Below are 15,465 nucleotides of genomic sequence, written 5' to 3' on the forward strand. Positions count from 1 at the left end.
TCTCAGGACTAACTCCCAGGAGACATAGCGCTGGTGGGGGATTGAAAGCCACGCCCACTCCCGCGGGGAAAAGTGAGTGACAGCTCACTAAAGGCCCTCGTTCAAAGGTAAGGAGGCTGATTAAAAAAAAAAAAAAACGGATGCAGAGCGTACTGTGGAAGCTGGTTTGAAACAGAAAAAGTTGCCAATTAGGGTGAACCACCGCTTTAATAATTTCTCTGAGATTATTAAAGCGGAGCTCCACCCAAAAGGGGAAGCTCCACTTGTCTGCCTCCGCCACATTTGCCACCTTTTGGGGGTGCGTGGGGTATCTGGTGCTGACAGGTACACGCTCCCACGTCCAGCTCGGTTCGCTTCAGCTTTAGATAAGATTATCACAGGGGTAGGCATGACCATAGCTGATGAATTGGGCACTGGTTGGTTGTCATTGTGAGGTAGCCTTGTCTCGCTGCCACTTTTCTGTCCCCGCTCAGCATTCCGGGGGAAAGCACATGCGGTGGCGGGTCGGCACAGTTGGGAGACAATCCACCTGTCGCATGCCTGCAATTGACATATTGCTGACCTCCAACTTGGCGGATTTTTTTATAAAACTTGACCTCAGTTTTGGTGGGTTAGAAGGGACTTTTAGCAGGAGCACAGCCTACAGTGGCTTAGGTTGTGAAGCATGAGCTATAAATAAGATAAACTTAAACAAAAGTATATGTGGCTGTTGCGTTAAGACCCCTTTCGCACTGCGGTGCCTTTCAGGCGTTTTAGCGCTAGAAATAGCCTCTAAATAGCAACTGAAAACCGCCTCCCATTCATTTGAGTGTCTTCTTATTGATTACACGATTATGATTGTACACGATTATAACATTTGTACAAATACTTATGTATCATATACCGGTAAGTGTTTCAGTGTGTCTTTTGACACTGTGGTGGTGCCCTTGCGGTACTTCAAAAAAAGTACTGCAAGCAGCATCTTTGCGGTGGGTTGGAAGCGCTGTATTTAGCGCTCCCAAAACGCCCTGCCCATTTAAATGAATGGGCAACGCTTCCAAAGCGCCTGAAAAATCGCTTCGGGAATGTGCTGCAACACGGCGATTTTAACCCCTTCTTTGACTGCTAATGGCCAAAAAGCGCTGCTTAAGCGGTATAGTACAGCTAAAACGAGCAGTGCCAATGTGGCCACGGCCCCAATGCGAAAGGGGTCTTGAGGAGCACAGTAGTAATAAATATAGTCACCTAATTTGTATCGCTGTCGTGCCTGTCTGACTGTTATCACCTATGAGGATAGGTAGAAACATGATTAATCTGTTTACATGGAAGTAAGCTTATTTTCTCTCTGGGCACCTTGATGTGCACTTCATCTCTTTATCTATTGGCATTGTTGCGCCATTTACTGAAACACTGTGCTCTTACTTGCACCTTACCCCCCTGCTTCCCACTGTATGTTTGCTCTTGCACGCTCTTGTCAAAGATGATCATGTCTCTCTCCTCCTCCTCCTCACAGCCTCCCACGCTGTCCTGGGGGACGCATACTGATTCATTCATACAGTGAAAACTGCCTGCCTTTTAGAAAACCTTAATGAAAGAAACCAGAATTGAGCAGACCTGCAGAGCAATATTATCCAGGTTGATTATTTTTCTGGTATGTTTTGCCATATTGTGCCAGTGCACTTCTTGGTGAGTGCCTGTTTCTGTTAATTTGCTTAATTGCTAATATTGGGGATACAAGTGACTATCAGTGCTGGTTCACACTATAGCGATGACCGACACAGCACTGCTGTGCAGATCACATGCGATTTCTGTGCGATGCAAATTTAGCCATACAGATATGGCTGCAATTGCATTCGGACCAAAATCTTTTTTTTTTTTTTTTGTCCACACTGGAATCGGATCGCATAAGTGTTTACACCCATGTAATCCGATTCCTGTCCGAATTCACAGTTCGCACTGCGATTTGTAAACCGATCTGGGGGTGTAATTTTGTATTAATATCCGCAGCGGTTCGCATAGGGCAGTGTGAACTGCCTGCACGTTGTACCAATGCAGGAACCGGCTCTGGAATCGCATTGGTTCCCACATTGCATATGTGTGAACCAGCACTCATTTTTTTTTTTTTCAATTCATTTGACAAAATAAGGTGTGTACCATCCCTAAAAGGAGACCTGTAATGCAGTATAAAGACTTTCATTACTTTGTTCCAGAAACCTTTTTAATTCAGAAAGATTGCATGTGTCAGTGGCGGCTGGGGGGGAGAATAAATCGCCACCCCCTCCCCGGTCAGGCAGCAACCCCCAGGAGGACAGCCGGGACATCAAAATGTAAACCATGCCACTGCCACTTACCCCATCTTGGAAGCGGTCAGGTGGGCAGCGTATCTGGTCGCCTTCTTGCCTCTTTTTGTGGTGTGGATCATGACGGCTTTCGCCGCGCATCCCCCTTCTCCTAGGCCAGGGATATGCAATTAGTGGACCTCCAGCTGTTGCAGAACTACAAGTCCCATGAGGCATAGCAAGACTCTGACAGCAACAAGCATGACACCCAGAGGCAGAGGCATGATGGGACTTGTAGTTTTGCAACAGCTGGAGGTCCTCTAATTGCAGAAGAGGGTCCTAGGCGTTCAATAGGATCACCTGACCTTTCATTCATCGAGTAATGGATATCCAACTCGCGCTTCCTGTTTGGAAAGGGCAAATATGGCACGAGGGAAAAAAACTTGCAATGAGCTCTCTCCCAGCACTGCAGGGCTAAATGCTTGTTAAAGTGGAACTTTATCTGTATCTGAGCATCACAAACTAAAAACACTATTTAATTATTTTCTGATATTCAGAGCAAACTTCGCCATGCTTTTTATTTTACGAAATCTTTTATTTTAAGAAAACCTCCCCAATATGTCTAGCTGTGACCATCTTTATTAAGGGCAGATGCTTTATGTAGCATTTACTTCCTGGATTCCATTTGCCCTTAGACCAGGCATGCAGGCAGGAGGATGTACTTGGCTGAGAAACCCCTCCTCCCCTCTTTTAAATGAGAGGGGGGAAAAAACAATGCCCTTGAAGTCTCCTGGTTTGTGACATTATTTTGGCCTAGATAAAAAAAAACAGGAGGCAACTAAAGAAAACAAGTGAATATAATATACCTTCCTATCTTTTTACTAATGCTAACAGCATAAGGATTAACCGGTAGCTGACCAGCCTCCGCAGTTATACTGCGGCAGGTTGGCATGGCTGCGCAATTCGCCATGGCTATATGTCGCTTCTTTAAGACGACATGGCAGGCACGCAATGTCCACCGGCACCCACGATCGCTCGTCACAGAACGGGGAGGTGTGTGTGTGTGTGTGTGTGTGTGTGTGTGTGTACACACACACACACCCTGGTTCTCTCAGGGGAGAGGAGACAGATCGCCTGTTCTTACTAAGTAGGAACACTGATCGGTCTCCTCCCCTCCTACAGTTGGAACACAGTTAACCCCTTGATTGCCCCCTTCCCTGCCCCTGCCAGTAATCAGTGGCTATTTTTAACTCTGATCGCTGTATAAATGTCAATGGTCCCAAAATAGTGTCAAGTGTCTGATCTGTCTGCCGCAATGTCACAGTCCTGATAAAAATCGCAGCTCACCGCCATTACTAGTATAAAAATAAAATAAAAAAAATGACAAATCTATCCCCTATTTTGTAGATGCAACTTTTGCGCAAACCAATCCAATGTACGCTTGTGTTATTTTTGGTAAAAAAAACTGATGAACATTTTTTTTTTCTTTTGGGAGGCCACTGAGTGCCTTTCACCACTTCTTTTTTTTTTTTTTTTTTTTTTTGTGTGTGCAAGCCCCTGAAAAAAATATTAAAAGCCAGCAGCTACAAATACTGCAGCTGCTGACTTTTAATACTAGGACACTTGCCTGTCCTGGAGTCCAGTGCCGTCGGCAGCAGAGGACGAGCGATCGCTCGTCACTCTGCTGCCTCCACCGCCATCCTTGGTGAGGGAACCAGGAAGTGAAGCAATTGCGGCTTCACTGCCCGGTTCCTTACGGTGCATGCGCGAGTCCGGTGTGTGCGCGTGGCTCACTGGTCCCCGCTGTGTTCCGGTGAAACACACAGCTCCCAGAACACAACGGGGGATGGGACGGGATCGGACGTCCTGCCCGCAGACTGTGTGGCTGGAAGTGGGTGCAAATTCCTGTCTTTAGATAGGTATCTGCACCCATATAAAAAAGAAAGATGAGCAAAGCTACCTCTACCACACTGTGTTGTAAGTGTGAGTGTCCCAGTTATTTACACATTATCACTTCCTCTAATAAGGGGAACACTGGCGTAGCCAATAACAGGCATATACAAAAGAAAGGTTGTTGCCCCAACAGGTAGACCAAGAGGTGGTGACCCCTGGGACAACCAAGAGGCTACTATGACAGTGACGGACAATCTGTGTAGTAAAAAATTAAGTTTAATAAATAGTTTATAATGTACATAATATATATGATACACATGGGACAATGATACAATTATGATACTGAAAAGCTAAATTAGCTATAGTGATAACCTATATAAGTTGACCGGCCACAAAACATGCACGTATGAGGCTAGTTCATATTACGTGCATCAAACAGCACAATGAAGACACAAACAATGACAAACATACAGGACAAAAATAACAGTGGCACCCCCCTGTAAGGTGTCAACTGTGACACCGGAGGGGGGAGGGTTCCGATGAGCGGAAGTTCCACTTTAGGGTGGAGCTCCGCTTTAAGTGGCTCTGTGAATTTTTAAAACCTTTATATGTTTGCATCCATTAATGATAGAAAAACAAAATGTAGCATATATAATTATAAACATTTTTGTGAATAATTTTTTTTTTTCCCCCCTTTTTTTTTTTAAATGCAGGTTTCTACCATTTGCTTTGTACTATGCTGAAGATGTCCCATGGCCACACGACCCAGGAAACCCTGGAGATCATGAAGGAGTCTGAAAAACGCCTGGTTGAAGAGTCTGTAAACAGAAGCAAGGCCGTATCAAGATCACCAAGTAAAGAGGAACCAGAATCAGATGAGCCGAATTCACGTCAAGAACCACAGGTTGATATGTTCTCAGTGGACCCTCTATACCCCCCCCCCCCCCCCCCCCACATACACATATTCTTTATGCATTACAGCTAGTTTTTGTAGCCACACAGGTGTTTAAGATCTCTTAAGGCCCCATGTACACGGGACGCTGCTAAACGTACGTTCAGAGGCAGTTGGACACTTTTTTTTTCAACTGCTCCTGAACAGATTCAATGTTGTCCTATGTGACCATGTACACAGTCTCGTTTATTGCCGTTTTAATGCTGTTGCGTTTAACAGCGTTTCTTTGAAAGCAAAAAAATGGATTCAGCCGCAGAAGATTTCCACGTTTCAGACGCTAAACGCGGTACGCTTATTTTCGTTTATAAGCATTTTTAAAGGTACTCTATTTTTTTACCTGAAAATACAAAAATATGATAGAAAACGATGAAAAAACATTTTCAACCATTCCTACTAGAAGATCAAATGTGGCAATGGACATGCGTGTGAAATAAAAAAAATTGTTGGATAGGTACGCAGCTGTACATACGTGTTTGCGCAGCAAATGTCTGTAGGATATTTTTCAATCAACGGATGGGTCCAATAGTGACAAACTGACTCTGGACCTAGCACGCAATTTTCTACGTCGTTCTAGCCTCATCAATAGCATTTCCTCACATATGCTCGTAATGGGATCCCTTGCAAAAAAAAAGCCCAGAAATAGAGGCAAATACAAGTATACAGCTGCTCTCTCTGCTGCTCACTCAATGTTTTTGGAGCTGGGGAGGGTCCTATTAGGTTATCTTGATAAACGCTTCTAGATGCAAACGCGGTTAAATGTGGCAAAACGTGCGTTTCTGAACCCCGGTATCTAACCTTTAAAAAAATTTGTTCAGATGAGTTTGCACCAGCGTCCCGTGTACATGGAGCCTAATAGTTGATTGTTGCGTTCTATGTGTATTTGTACTATGTGTCATTTCTACAAGGCTTTAGTTTTTAGCGGTTTGCCTCCTGAGTCTTAATGTTCTAATCTTATTGAACATTTTACTGGAACCAATTACAATTTTGTATACAATATCACATCCGAGAGGCATTTTAATTACTTGTGATTTCCTAGTTGGTCTTTTATATTACTTGAAGCAAGTACAGGTATATTAAGGCCCCATGCACTTGAGAAGCAATTACAAACACCTCTAAACTCACGTTTTCAAAGGCAAAAACCGGCATTTAAAACGCCAGTTTTTGCCGCAAATTGCGCAGCGTTTTGTCGTGATTAGCGACGTTTCACCGCGTTTGCGGCTGTCAGCGCTTATCTCAAAGACATTGTAGACCCTCCCAAAGTTTAAAACGCAAGAATAAAACGCTTCTGAACCCAAAATTTTGCGTCTGAAAAAACGGACATAAACCCAACTGCTTTTAAAACGCCAAAAAACGTGATTGTGTGCATGGACAGGATAACATTAAATGTGTTCAGGGGCAGTTGAAAAAAATGCCCAAATGCCTCTAAACTCGAGTTTAGCAGCGTCTCGTGTGCATGGGGCCTAAGTGTGTGTGTGTGTGTGTGTGTGTGTGTGTGTGTATATATATATATAATATATATAATATATATATATAGCCTAGTGCAGGGATCCTCAAATGTGTGTGTATATGTGTGTGTATATGTGTGTGTATATATATGTATATATATATATGTATATATATATATATATATATATATATATATATATATATATATATGTATATATATATATATAATATATATATATAATATATATATAGCCTAGTGCAGGGATCCTCAAACTACGGCCCTCCAGCTGTTGCGGAACTACAAATCCCATGAGGCATTGCAAAACTGACATTCAGACATGACTAGGCATTAGGGGTGCTGAATATAATCGATGCATCGCGATTCGGGGGTCCCCGATGCAGCATCGATGCATGTGTCCCCATTAATCGATGTCGGGTGACTTCACCCCGACTTCCCCCGTCCCTCCCGGGAGATCGCTCCGAGCGTGTCTAATAAAATACCAGTTTTGCAATACATGCTGTTATAATCCATTAAGTGGCCACTGCTGCATGTGCTTTTTAAAATATACAGTGTTTCATACCTGCATTTCTGTCTGTATACTCTGTATATTCTGCTCATGTGACTGTTTGCTCCGGCCTGCCTCTCACCTCCCACATCTCTCCTGACGTCAGCCCCGCCGCATCTCTTCTGATCTGATAGCTAGCTACAGTACAGTCGGTGGGCGGGGCCGAGAACTCCCACTGACCTCAGGAAAGAGGAGAACGAGAGGCGGGCCGGACAGAGTCACATGTGTGGAGTATACACAGACCGAAATGCAGGTATGAGAAGCTGCATATATTTAAAAAAAACACATACATCGGTGGCCACTTAATGGATTATGACGGCATGTATTCCAAAACGGTATTCTAACAGCAGTATGATTTCTTCTCCCCCACGTGCTCTGTGTTGACATTTCCCTGGGATCCCAAGTTTGCACATTCCATTATGTTAACTCCTAGTGTGCTGGAATGTGCAAACTTGGGAGCCCAGGGAAATTTCAACACAGAGACAGTACTGTTTTCTGTGGATTCTGATCCCTCCTAGCAGCCACATGCGTATATTCCTGTACCTTGTAGTGCACCGTATTAGTGCACTACTTAAAGCGGAGTTACACCGTTTTTTCGTTTAGTAAAAGTCAGCAGCTACAAAAAGTGTAACTGCTGACTTTTATTAAACCGACATTTACCTGTCCCACAGTCCAGTGATGCAGCCGCACAGAGCCCCGTACCTTTCCTCTCCTCAACGCCGTCATATCTACTGTGGGCACCTGGCCATGATAGCTTACGGCTTCATGGACAGGCGCGCACTGTGATCTGCCATTGGCCAGCCAATCTTCTGGGACCTGTGTTGTGTCCCAGAAGATCACTGGCAGGGAGGGGCCACCTAGGGCGAGAGGAGGAGTCACCTAGGTGGACAGGAAGTCCCACTAAAAAGAGGACACCCCCCCCCCAAAAAAAATGACATGCCAAATGTGACATGTCAGGGGGCGAGGAGTGCTTAAAGCGGAAGTTACACTTTTGGGTGGAACTCCACTTTAAGGGAGTGAGGTTATTTTTATTTAAAAGCAGAGTTCAGTAGATTTTTTGTTTTATTAAAAGTCAGAAGATACACTTTTTTTTGTAGCAGCTATCTTCTGACTTTTAATAAAGACACTCGCCTGTCCCACAATCCAGCGACGTGGCCGCTCGAACCCTCCATTCTGTCCACGGTGCTGGCAATACTACTGTGGGCATCCAGCAGTGAAAGCTTGCCGCTTCACAGCCAGGTGCGCATGTCTCACTGCGCTGTCCCGCATAGCCGGGCAATCTTCTGGGACCTGTGATGTGTCTCAGAAGTTTGCAGGGAGGAAGGGCCTAGGCGGCCCAAGCGGAAGTGAGAGCTCGTCGGTAATCGTCATGCATCGCAGAATCGTTGACCAGATAATCGTAATCGAATCGTGAGACCAGTGAAGATGCACACCCCTACTAGGCATGATGGGAATTGTAGTTCTTGAACACCTGGAGGGCCGTAGTTTGAAGACCCATGTCCTAGTGGTTTCAATGCCAGGTATATCTGAGTTTTATGATTTTAATTCATTGTAAAGATTTTGCCTTTTCACATTGTACTGCATAATGTCCAGTGAGTATTTATCTGCTCCTTGACAATAAGGACATGCAGAAATAAGGGAGAGCCATTCCATCTATAGCTGACTCAAAGGCTGCCTTCGCTGTCTTCTCAGTGCTTGCAATTCTTGGCACAAGTCGTGATAAGCAATTAGTGAATGTTGACTTCCTAGATACTCAGCTTGGTTTTTATGGTTTATTAAAGCGGTTGTAAACATTAATTTTTCACTTTTACCTACAGGTAAGCCTATAACAAGGCTTACCTGTAGGTAAAAAGAATATCTCCTAAACCTGTACGGTTTAGGAGATATTCCCCTCGCAATGCGGGCGGCGCATGCGCAGGAGGGATCCACGGCAGAAGATCCGGCAGCCGCCGGACCATGCCGATTTTAAATCTCCCGCGCGCACGCGCGGGAGTGACGTCATCGCCGCTCCAGCCAATCACAGCGCTGGAGCGGCGCCGCTCCAGCCAATCACAGCGCTGGAGCGGCGATACCCGGAAGACACGCCGGAGCAAGATGACATCTCGCTCGGCGTGAACCAGGTAAGTGTTGTTCACCTCGTTTTGAGGTAAGTATTTCATAATCAGCTATTATGCGGTGCATACTAGCTGATTATGCATTTTGCCTTGCAGGTAAAAAAAAAAAAAAAAATTGTATATGCGGTTTACAACCGCTTTAAATTTACTACACCATAGGGGTCTCCCAAATTCCTCTTTATTTCTTGCTTGTCCTAATGTTACTCTCAGAATGCTTCCAGACCCAGCTGTTTTGGGGATGGCATTTTATTTCCTTCACTGTACTGCACTGTTCTCTTTATTCATTTTTTTTTATCCCATGTTGGGCTAATATTACTGTTTTTTTTGTGTTCTGAAATTATCAATACATAAGGAGAAGAGCACATACATTTGTTTTATGCAACTTTGACAATAAGAGAGGAGTTATTTTTCATTTGTATCTTTTTTTTTTTTTTCTTCTCTTTTTTGCAAATAGTAAAAATGGTATAGTTTCTGCAGTTTTTCAGGCAGAACATCTTTTGTGAGGGAAATATTTCATAAGACTTCAATGGAGGCCAGTTTATCCACCTCTCGGGTCCTGTTTCTTGGGACCATTGTCCATTAGAGCAAATATACATGACGTATGTGTATGCTTTCCATCATTCTTCATTGAATTTGCGCATACCATCATGTATGCGTTTTTTGGGACATTGGTTTCCGCCCTGATCTTCTTTTAGAGAAGATTACGTGGTTACGACTAATAGCTGCTGTATCTGTAAAGAATTGTATACTTTTATTTATCTGCTCCTTTGCTTCATCGATGCAAATTAATCTCTTAGTGCCGGTTCACACAGGGGCAACCCGACTTACAGCGCGACTTTGCAAGGCGACTTCAGCACGACTTTGAGCAACTTACAATGCAACTTGAGGTTGCCTCCAGGACAGGCATCTTTGGCTTTGGTCAATCGCAGAATAATCGGCTCTGTGGGAGGGAAGGGTTTGCCTGGGTAAACTATTTTCTTTTCCTGTAAAGTTGCTTGGAGACGACTTCCATTGAAATCTATGGGTACAAGTTGCCTAGAAATCGCCTTGAAGTAGTACCAGGAACCTTTTCTGAAGTCGGAGCAACTTCAGTAGTGTACATTACATTAGACAGCTCTCATTCACTTCAATGGAATTTCTTATGTCCAGCGACTTGGGGCAACTTGAGGTCTGACAAGGCGGATCCCAAGTCGCTGTAGTGTGAACCGGCACTTAATATATATTGCAGAATTGGCAGTAAATGATTATTTGCAATGTGGAACAGTGCCATACATCAGTGTTTTACAATGTTTAATTTTTTAACACCCCCCTCGCTTGCTGGAGTGCTAGGCTGTGGAGGAGGCAGGAGTGCCCGGCTAAGGCTCTCAGCGGCTCACTGAGATGCGTAACTGGGTGCGGGTCCATGCATGTGGGCAGATCCCAACTTCATTGTTGCAATCTTGCCTGAGCCTTGACCGGCTCCTGATTGTGTGATTGGCTAAAATACAACTCAGATTTTGAGAAGCCCCTGCAACAAAATTGTCATTTTTGATGAGACCCTCCCAATAGGAAACCGCATCTAAAGGGATGCAGACCCTAAAACTATCCTCAATAGAGCCCCACATGTGCAGCAGATGATTGATAAATATGAAATCAATAAGTAAATTAAATATACTTTCATTTTGCACATGGACACAGACAAAAACAAGCTATTCCTTCAGAATTCCAAAAGGTAGGAATCTTTTGAAATTCTTGCAATTTTCTTTTATAAACAAAAGTATAGTTACTCTTTATATTGACATGGCTCCTCTCCACCCCCGACCACCTTCCCCCACCCCCGCACATGTATGGGGTGTGTATTTTTTTTTTTTTTTATGATGAAGTTTCATGAAGTGACGGGATATCTTGCCAATGGGGCACAGATGGGGAAAAAGATGGGTGCCTCCATTACTCTATTCACAAAGGGGGAAAAAAAAAACATTTGGCATTTTGAATTACACTTTCCCATTTCATTAGTTCATAGGAAAGGATGAACTGTGAAATGGAACTTTTACTTTAGGCACTGCTGTTTTATATATCTAGCACGTGTGTGTGTTGTGCTTTTGGCTCTAATGTGAGAAGCATTTTAAGGTAAACCCAGCCTTTATTAGGGTATTGCATTTCATTAGTTATCCCTAGAAAAGATATGCAAGATGCTCGGTGTCTAAATTGGATTGTGTTTGTTTTTCCATTACACTTACTGTTTTATTTTTCTTTCTTCTCTCTCAATTTTCTACCACTGGCGCAGAGGCGGAATCCAAGCCACGGCCATGCTAGGAAACGAGCCAAGGTACACAAGTATAACTCATGCCTCCCACATTTTAGAAATAATCACTGGCTACTTATGCTCTTTATACGCATTACATTTCCAGTTTATGTTCTGCTTGCACTGCTCAAATACCTACAATTCTATGCAAGAGTACAGGTACATATTTTTGGGGACAAAGTAAAATTCTACAATTAAGTGCTGGTCCAAACAAAGATGGTTTCTATAGTTTCCAATGACCGTTTTTTTTTTTTTTTACAGTCTATTTTCTACCGGTATTTACTGTATATGGTGCTGAAAATGTTTGAAGCACTTTACATATTGTACTTTCACATCAATCACTTGCATACATGCGAACAAAACAGGAAGCGCCACCTAAGTGCAATATGTTAATCACAATTTATTGAGTTAAAAAGGAAATGCACTTATGTATAAAAAAACAAGCTCATCTGTGTGCTGTAATCTCAGTGGTTTGCCTCATACTGTCCTTCCCCCGGTGCTCTTTTTGGTTTCACTTCCTGTGACGTCATCGTCTGTGTTCCACGCTGTGTTCGAGCCTGGATGCACCTGAGACCGGACCGCACCGCGATTACAGCACACAGATGAGCCCATTTTTTTATACATGTTTGTAAGTGCATTTCCTTTTTAACTCAATAAATTGTGACTAACATATTGCACTTAGGTGGCGCTTCCTGTTTTGTTCCACTGTCTTCCCCTTACAGAGCCGGCTTTCTCTGAGGACAGCTGCCGCCTACTATCCTCCTATCCCTCTCCTCCCCTTTTTTAAAGGATTGGTTATTACCACATATTAGAATATGGACTAAAGAACTGTGGGGTAGAATGGCGTATCTTTGTGAAGACGTAACGTATCCTATTTACGTTACGCCTCCGCAACTTTTACAGGCAAGTGCCGTATTCTCAATAGAAAATTGCGGCGGCGTAGCATAAATAGGCCGGCGTAAGCCCGCCTAATTCAAATTGTGAAGAGGTGGGCGTGTGTTATGTAAATTAACCATGACCCGACGTGATTAACGTTTTTCACGAAACGGCACATGCGCTGTCCGTGGAATTTCCCAGTGTGCATTGCTCCAAAGTACGCCGCAAGGACGTATTGGTTTCGACGTGAACGCAAATGAAGTCCGGCCCCATTCACGGACGACTTGCGCAAACAACGTAAATTTTTAAAAATTTGACGCGGGAACGACGTCCATACTTAACATTGGTACGCCGCATGTACGCCACCATATAGCAGGGGTAACTTTACGCCGGGAAAAGCCTAACGTAAACGGCGTAACTGTACTGCGTCGGGCGTCCGTTCGTGAATTTGCATATCTAGCTGATTTACATATTCTAGGCGTAAATCAGCGTACACGCCCCTAGCGGCCAGCGTAAATATGCAGTTAAGATCCGACGGCATAAGAGACTTACGCCGGTCAGATCTAATAGAAATCTATGCGTAACTGATTCTATGTAACTGATTCTATGAATCAGGCGCATAGATACGACGGCTCAGACTCGGAGATACGACGGCGTATCTCCTTTGTGAATCTACCCCTGTGACTGTTTTTTAGATCTGTCCATATTTATTTACATTTTTTATGCACTAGTCTTTTGCTCTGACAGTTTACCTCATTGTTTTTACTTGCATACATGCAGTGCACTTACACCCACATACTATGGCCAATTTAGACAGTGCCAGTTAACCTACAAGGATTTTTTTTGAGCGGAAAGGGAGTACCCAGTGTAATCCCACGCAAGCAAACGCCAAAGGGAAACCATGGACACTAGTGCTGTAAGGCAGAAGTGCTAACTACTAAGCCACTGCGCTTTGTGGTTATTACTAAGGTTATTTGGTTCTGCAATCAGAGAGAGACTGGTAATGTACAGATAAGCGGATATTTTAAAGCAGACCTTGTACGAAAGTATGGTTTGCTTATTTTTTTCAGCCACATCTCACTAACAGGTAGGCTTTGCTCCCTCTGTGCATCTCACTGCGTCATGTTAACTGGAATGATTTCAATAATATAAGATTTTCTGTAACTTCTCTTGTAGAAAACTGTAACCACCCTCCCCTTCCTCCTGATTTCATTAAAAATATAGAATTTTCTTATTGATTTTTGCTCTTAGTGAGTGTCAAACACAGAAGCACACAGAAATTGCAGACCTGTGAAAGTGACAAAGTAACACCAATTTTTGTCCCTGCATACCTGATCTAATCTTAAATCTCTTTTGGCCATACTTCTCCTGTGGGTCACAGGAGTGTACCCATGTGATCCAGATTCAGCCGACAGTGGGATAAAGTCTATCAGCTGCTGATAAACAGCCAGTCCAGATTCTGCATGGATCCTTGCAATAATGTCGGTATCTGCCCAGATGCCTGTCTGGCAGCTGGCTCAGCCTCTCAGTGCACTGTTGAGAGCCCGAGCCAGCTGCTCCCATCTACCCTCCAAGCCCAGCACTCCAGTGAGCACTGGAGGTGCAGAGCAGTGACTAACAGTCACCGCTCATTCTGGACTCAAGAACTGAGCGACAGTAGTCTGATTGCTCATGAAGAAATAATTCTGGACGCCTGCACTTCCAAAAATCCTTCATTAGGTAATGACTAAGCGCCAACACTTGTGCGAAATGCGTCTACCTTTTTGTCCCCTGCTCCATCTGTTAACCACTTGTCATATGAAGCTTCAATAAAAGGATTTTTTGAAGTGCAGCTGTCCGGAATTATTTCTTTGTTACACAGCATGCGAGCTGGGCTAGCACCTGACTTGTGTGTGGGGATTAACCAGAGGCTCGCTCACCTGGAGCAGCTTTTTCCCCCCCCCCTAAGTCTGATTGCTCAGTTCTCAGCGCAGTGGCGCCGGGGGGACAGCTGCAGCTCAGATCGATTTTGCAGCTATCTAGGCAAAGATTGCCTAGTACACACTACTATTTATTTTTTTAAACCCAATGGGCTGAATGGGAAAAAAAAAACTGACAGCTCAGGAGCCGCTGTACTAACTATGCAATGTTGGTATAGAGATCTTCCCTGCTGTGCTATTGTGTTCTGACGAGGACGTCTTCATTGACTGAGCGCGCTGATCAGCAGACCTTTTTCGGTCATGACCCTTTCAGCCGGCTTCTCTCGGACCGACTGCAGTACAAACGGGCTGAATGTCGGCTGGCTTCTATTGAACTGGCTGCTGCCGCCCGACATTTGGCCCGGGTGCAGCAGGCCTAATATTACTTATTATTTTAGATTCCTGCACTTCAATTTAATTATTAAACTGACCTTTTTATACAGATTATTTTTGCAGTTTGTCATATAAGATACAAAGCACATTTACGACGGGAGTCAAACTTTCTTTGGATGTTGGTACTTTGCTACACTTTTTGGGGAAAAAATAAACTTTTTAGGAAATTTCAGATATTTGGAGATTGCCTTTTACTTGATCGCCATACTATTCTGCTACATTTTTGAAAAAAATCTTATGTTTGGGAAGCTTCTGAGAGAAATCTAGAAGCTGCTTTTGCTTTGAAAGGGGTTTCTCCAAAACTTACAAAAAGCCCAGGCAGAGGATATCATATTCTAGACCTGGTACTGATAAAAGGGGATTGTGTAATAAGACGAGAAAAAAATTGGGGTGAAATAATGAAAATTGGAACACAAACTGAAATAATTTTACAATAATAAAAGTTTTTAGATTTCCGAAGCACAAATGTATGCAAATTTTCTTAATCAAAATGGCAACTGCATTAATTGTATATCACACACTAAGGCTAAAACAAACAAAAAAAGCAGCAAATAGAGAAGTACGTTGTATAAAAGACAAAAGTATACCCAGCAAGAGGAGAAAATGGCTTCATTCATTATTAAAGGACACACAACTTTTATTTTCCTTTCTAAATACATCTGTGGCATGAAGATACTATGGGATCAGAAAAATAAAAACTGGCTACGACATTAAGGGCCCATTCA

General features: G+C 43.5%; 1 protein-coding gene across 15 annotated transcripts in view; it reads left to right on the forward strand.

Annotated features, from left to right (window-relative positions):
* R3HDM2 (R3H domain containing 2) overlaps positions 1–15,465 on the forward strand; it is a 172,165-nt gene that overhangs the window by 76,990 nt on the left and 79,710 nt on the right. For 14 of the 15 annotated variants that reach the window (XM_040340927.1, XM_040340932.1, XM_040340936.1 and 11 more), the window contains 2 exons: positions 4,865–5,055; positions 11,496–11,537. In XM_040340927.1, the coding sequence (XP_040196861.1) occupies positions 4,888–5,055; positions 11,496–11,537 (210 nt within the window). In that variant the 5' untranslated portion in view covers positions 4,865–4,887. The remainder of the gene's footprint in view (positions 1–4,864; positions 5,056–11,495; positions 11,538–15,465) is intronic. The other variant, XM_040340933.1, reaches the window with a different exon arrangement.

This window comes from Rana temporaria, chromosome 2 (assembly GCF_905171775.1).
Source record: "Rana temporaria chromosome 2, aRanTem1.1, whole genome shotgun sequence".
Taxonomy (NCBI): domain Eukaryota; kingdom Metazoa; phylum Chordata; class Amphibia; order Anura; family Ranidae; genus Rana; species Rana temporaria.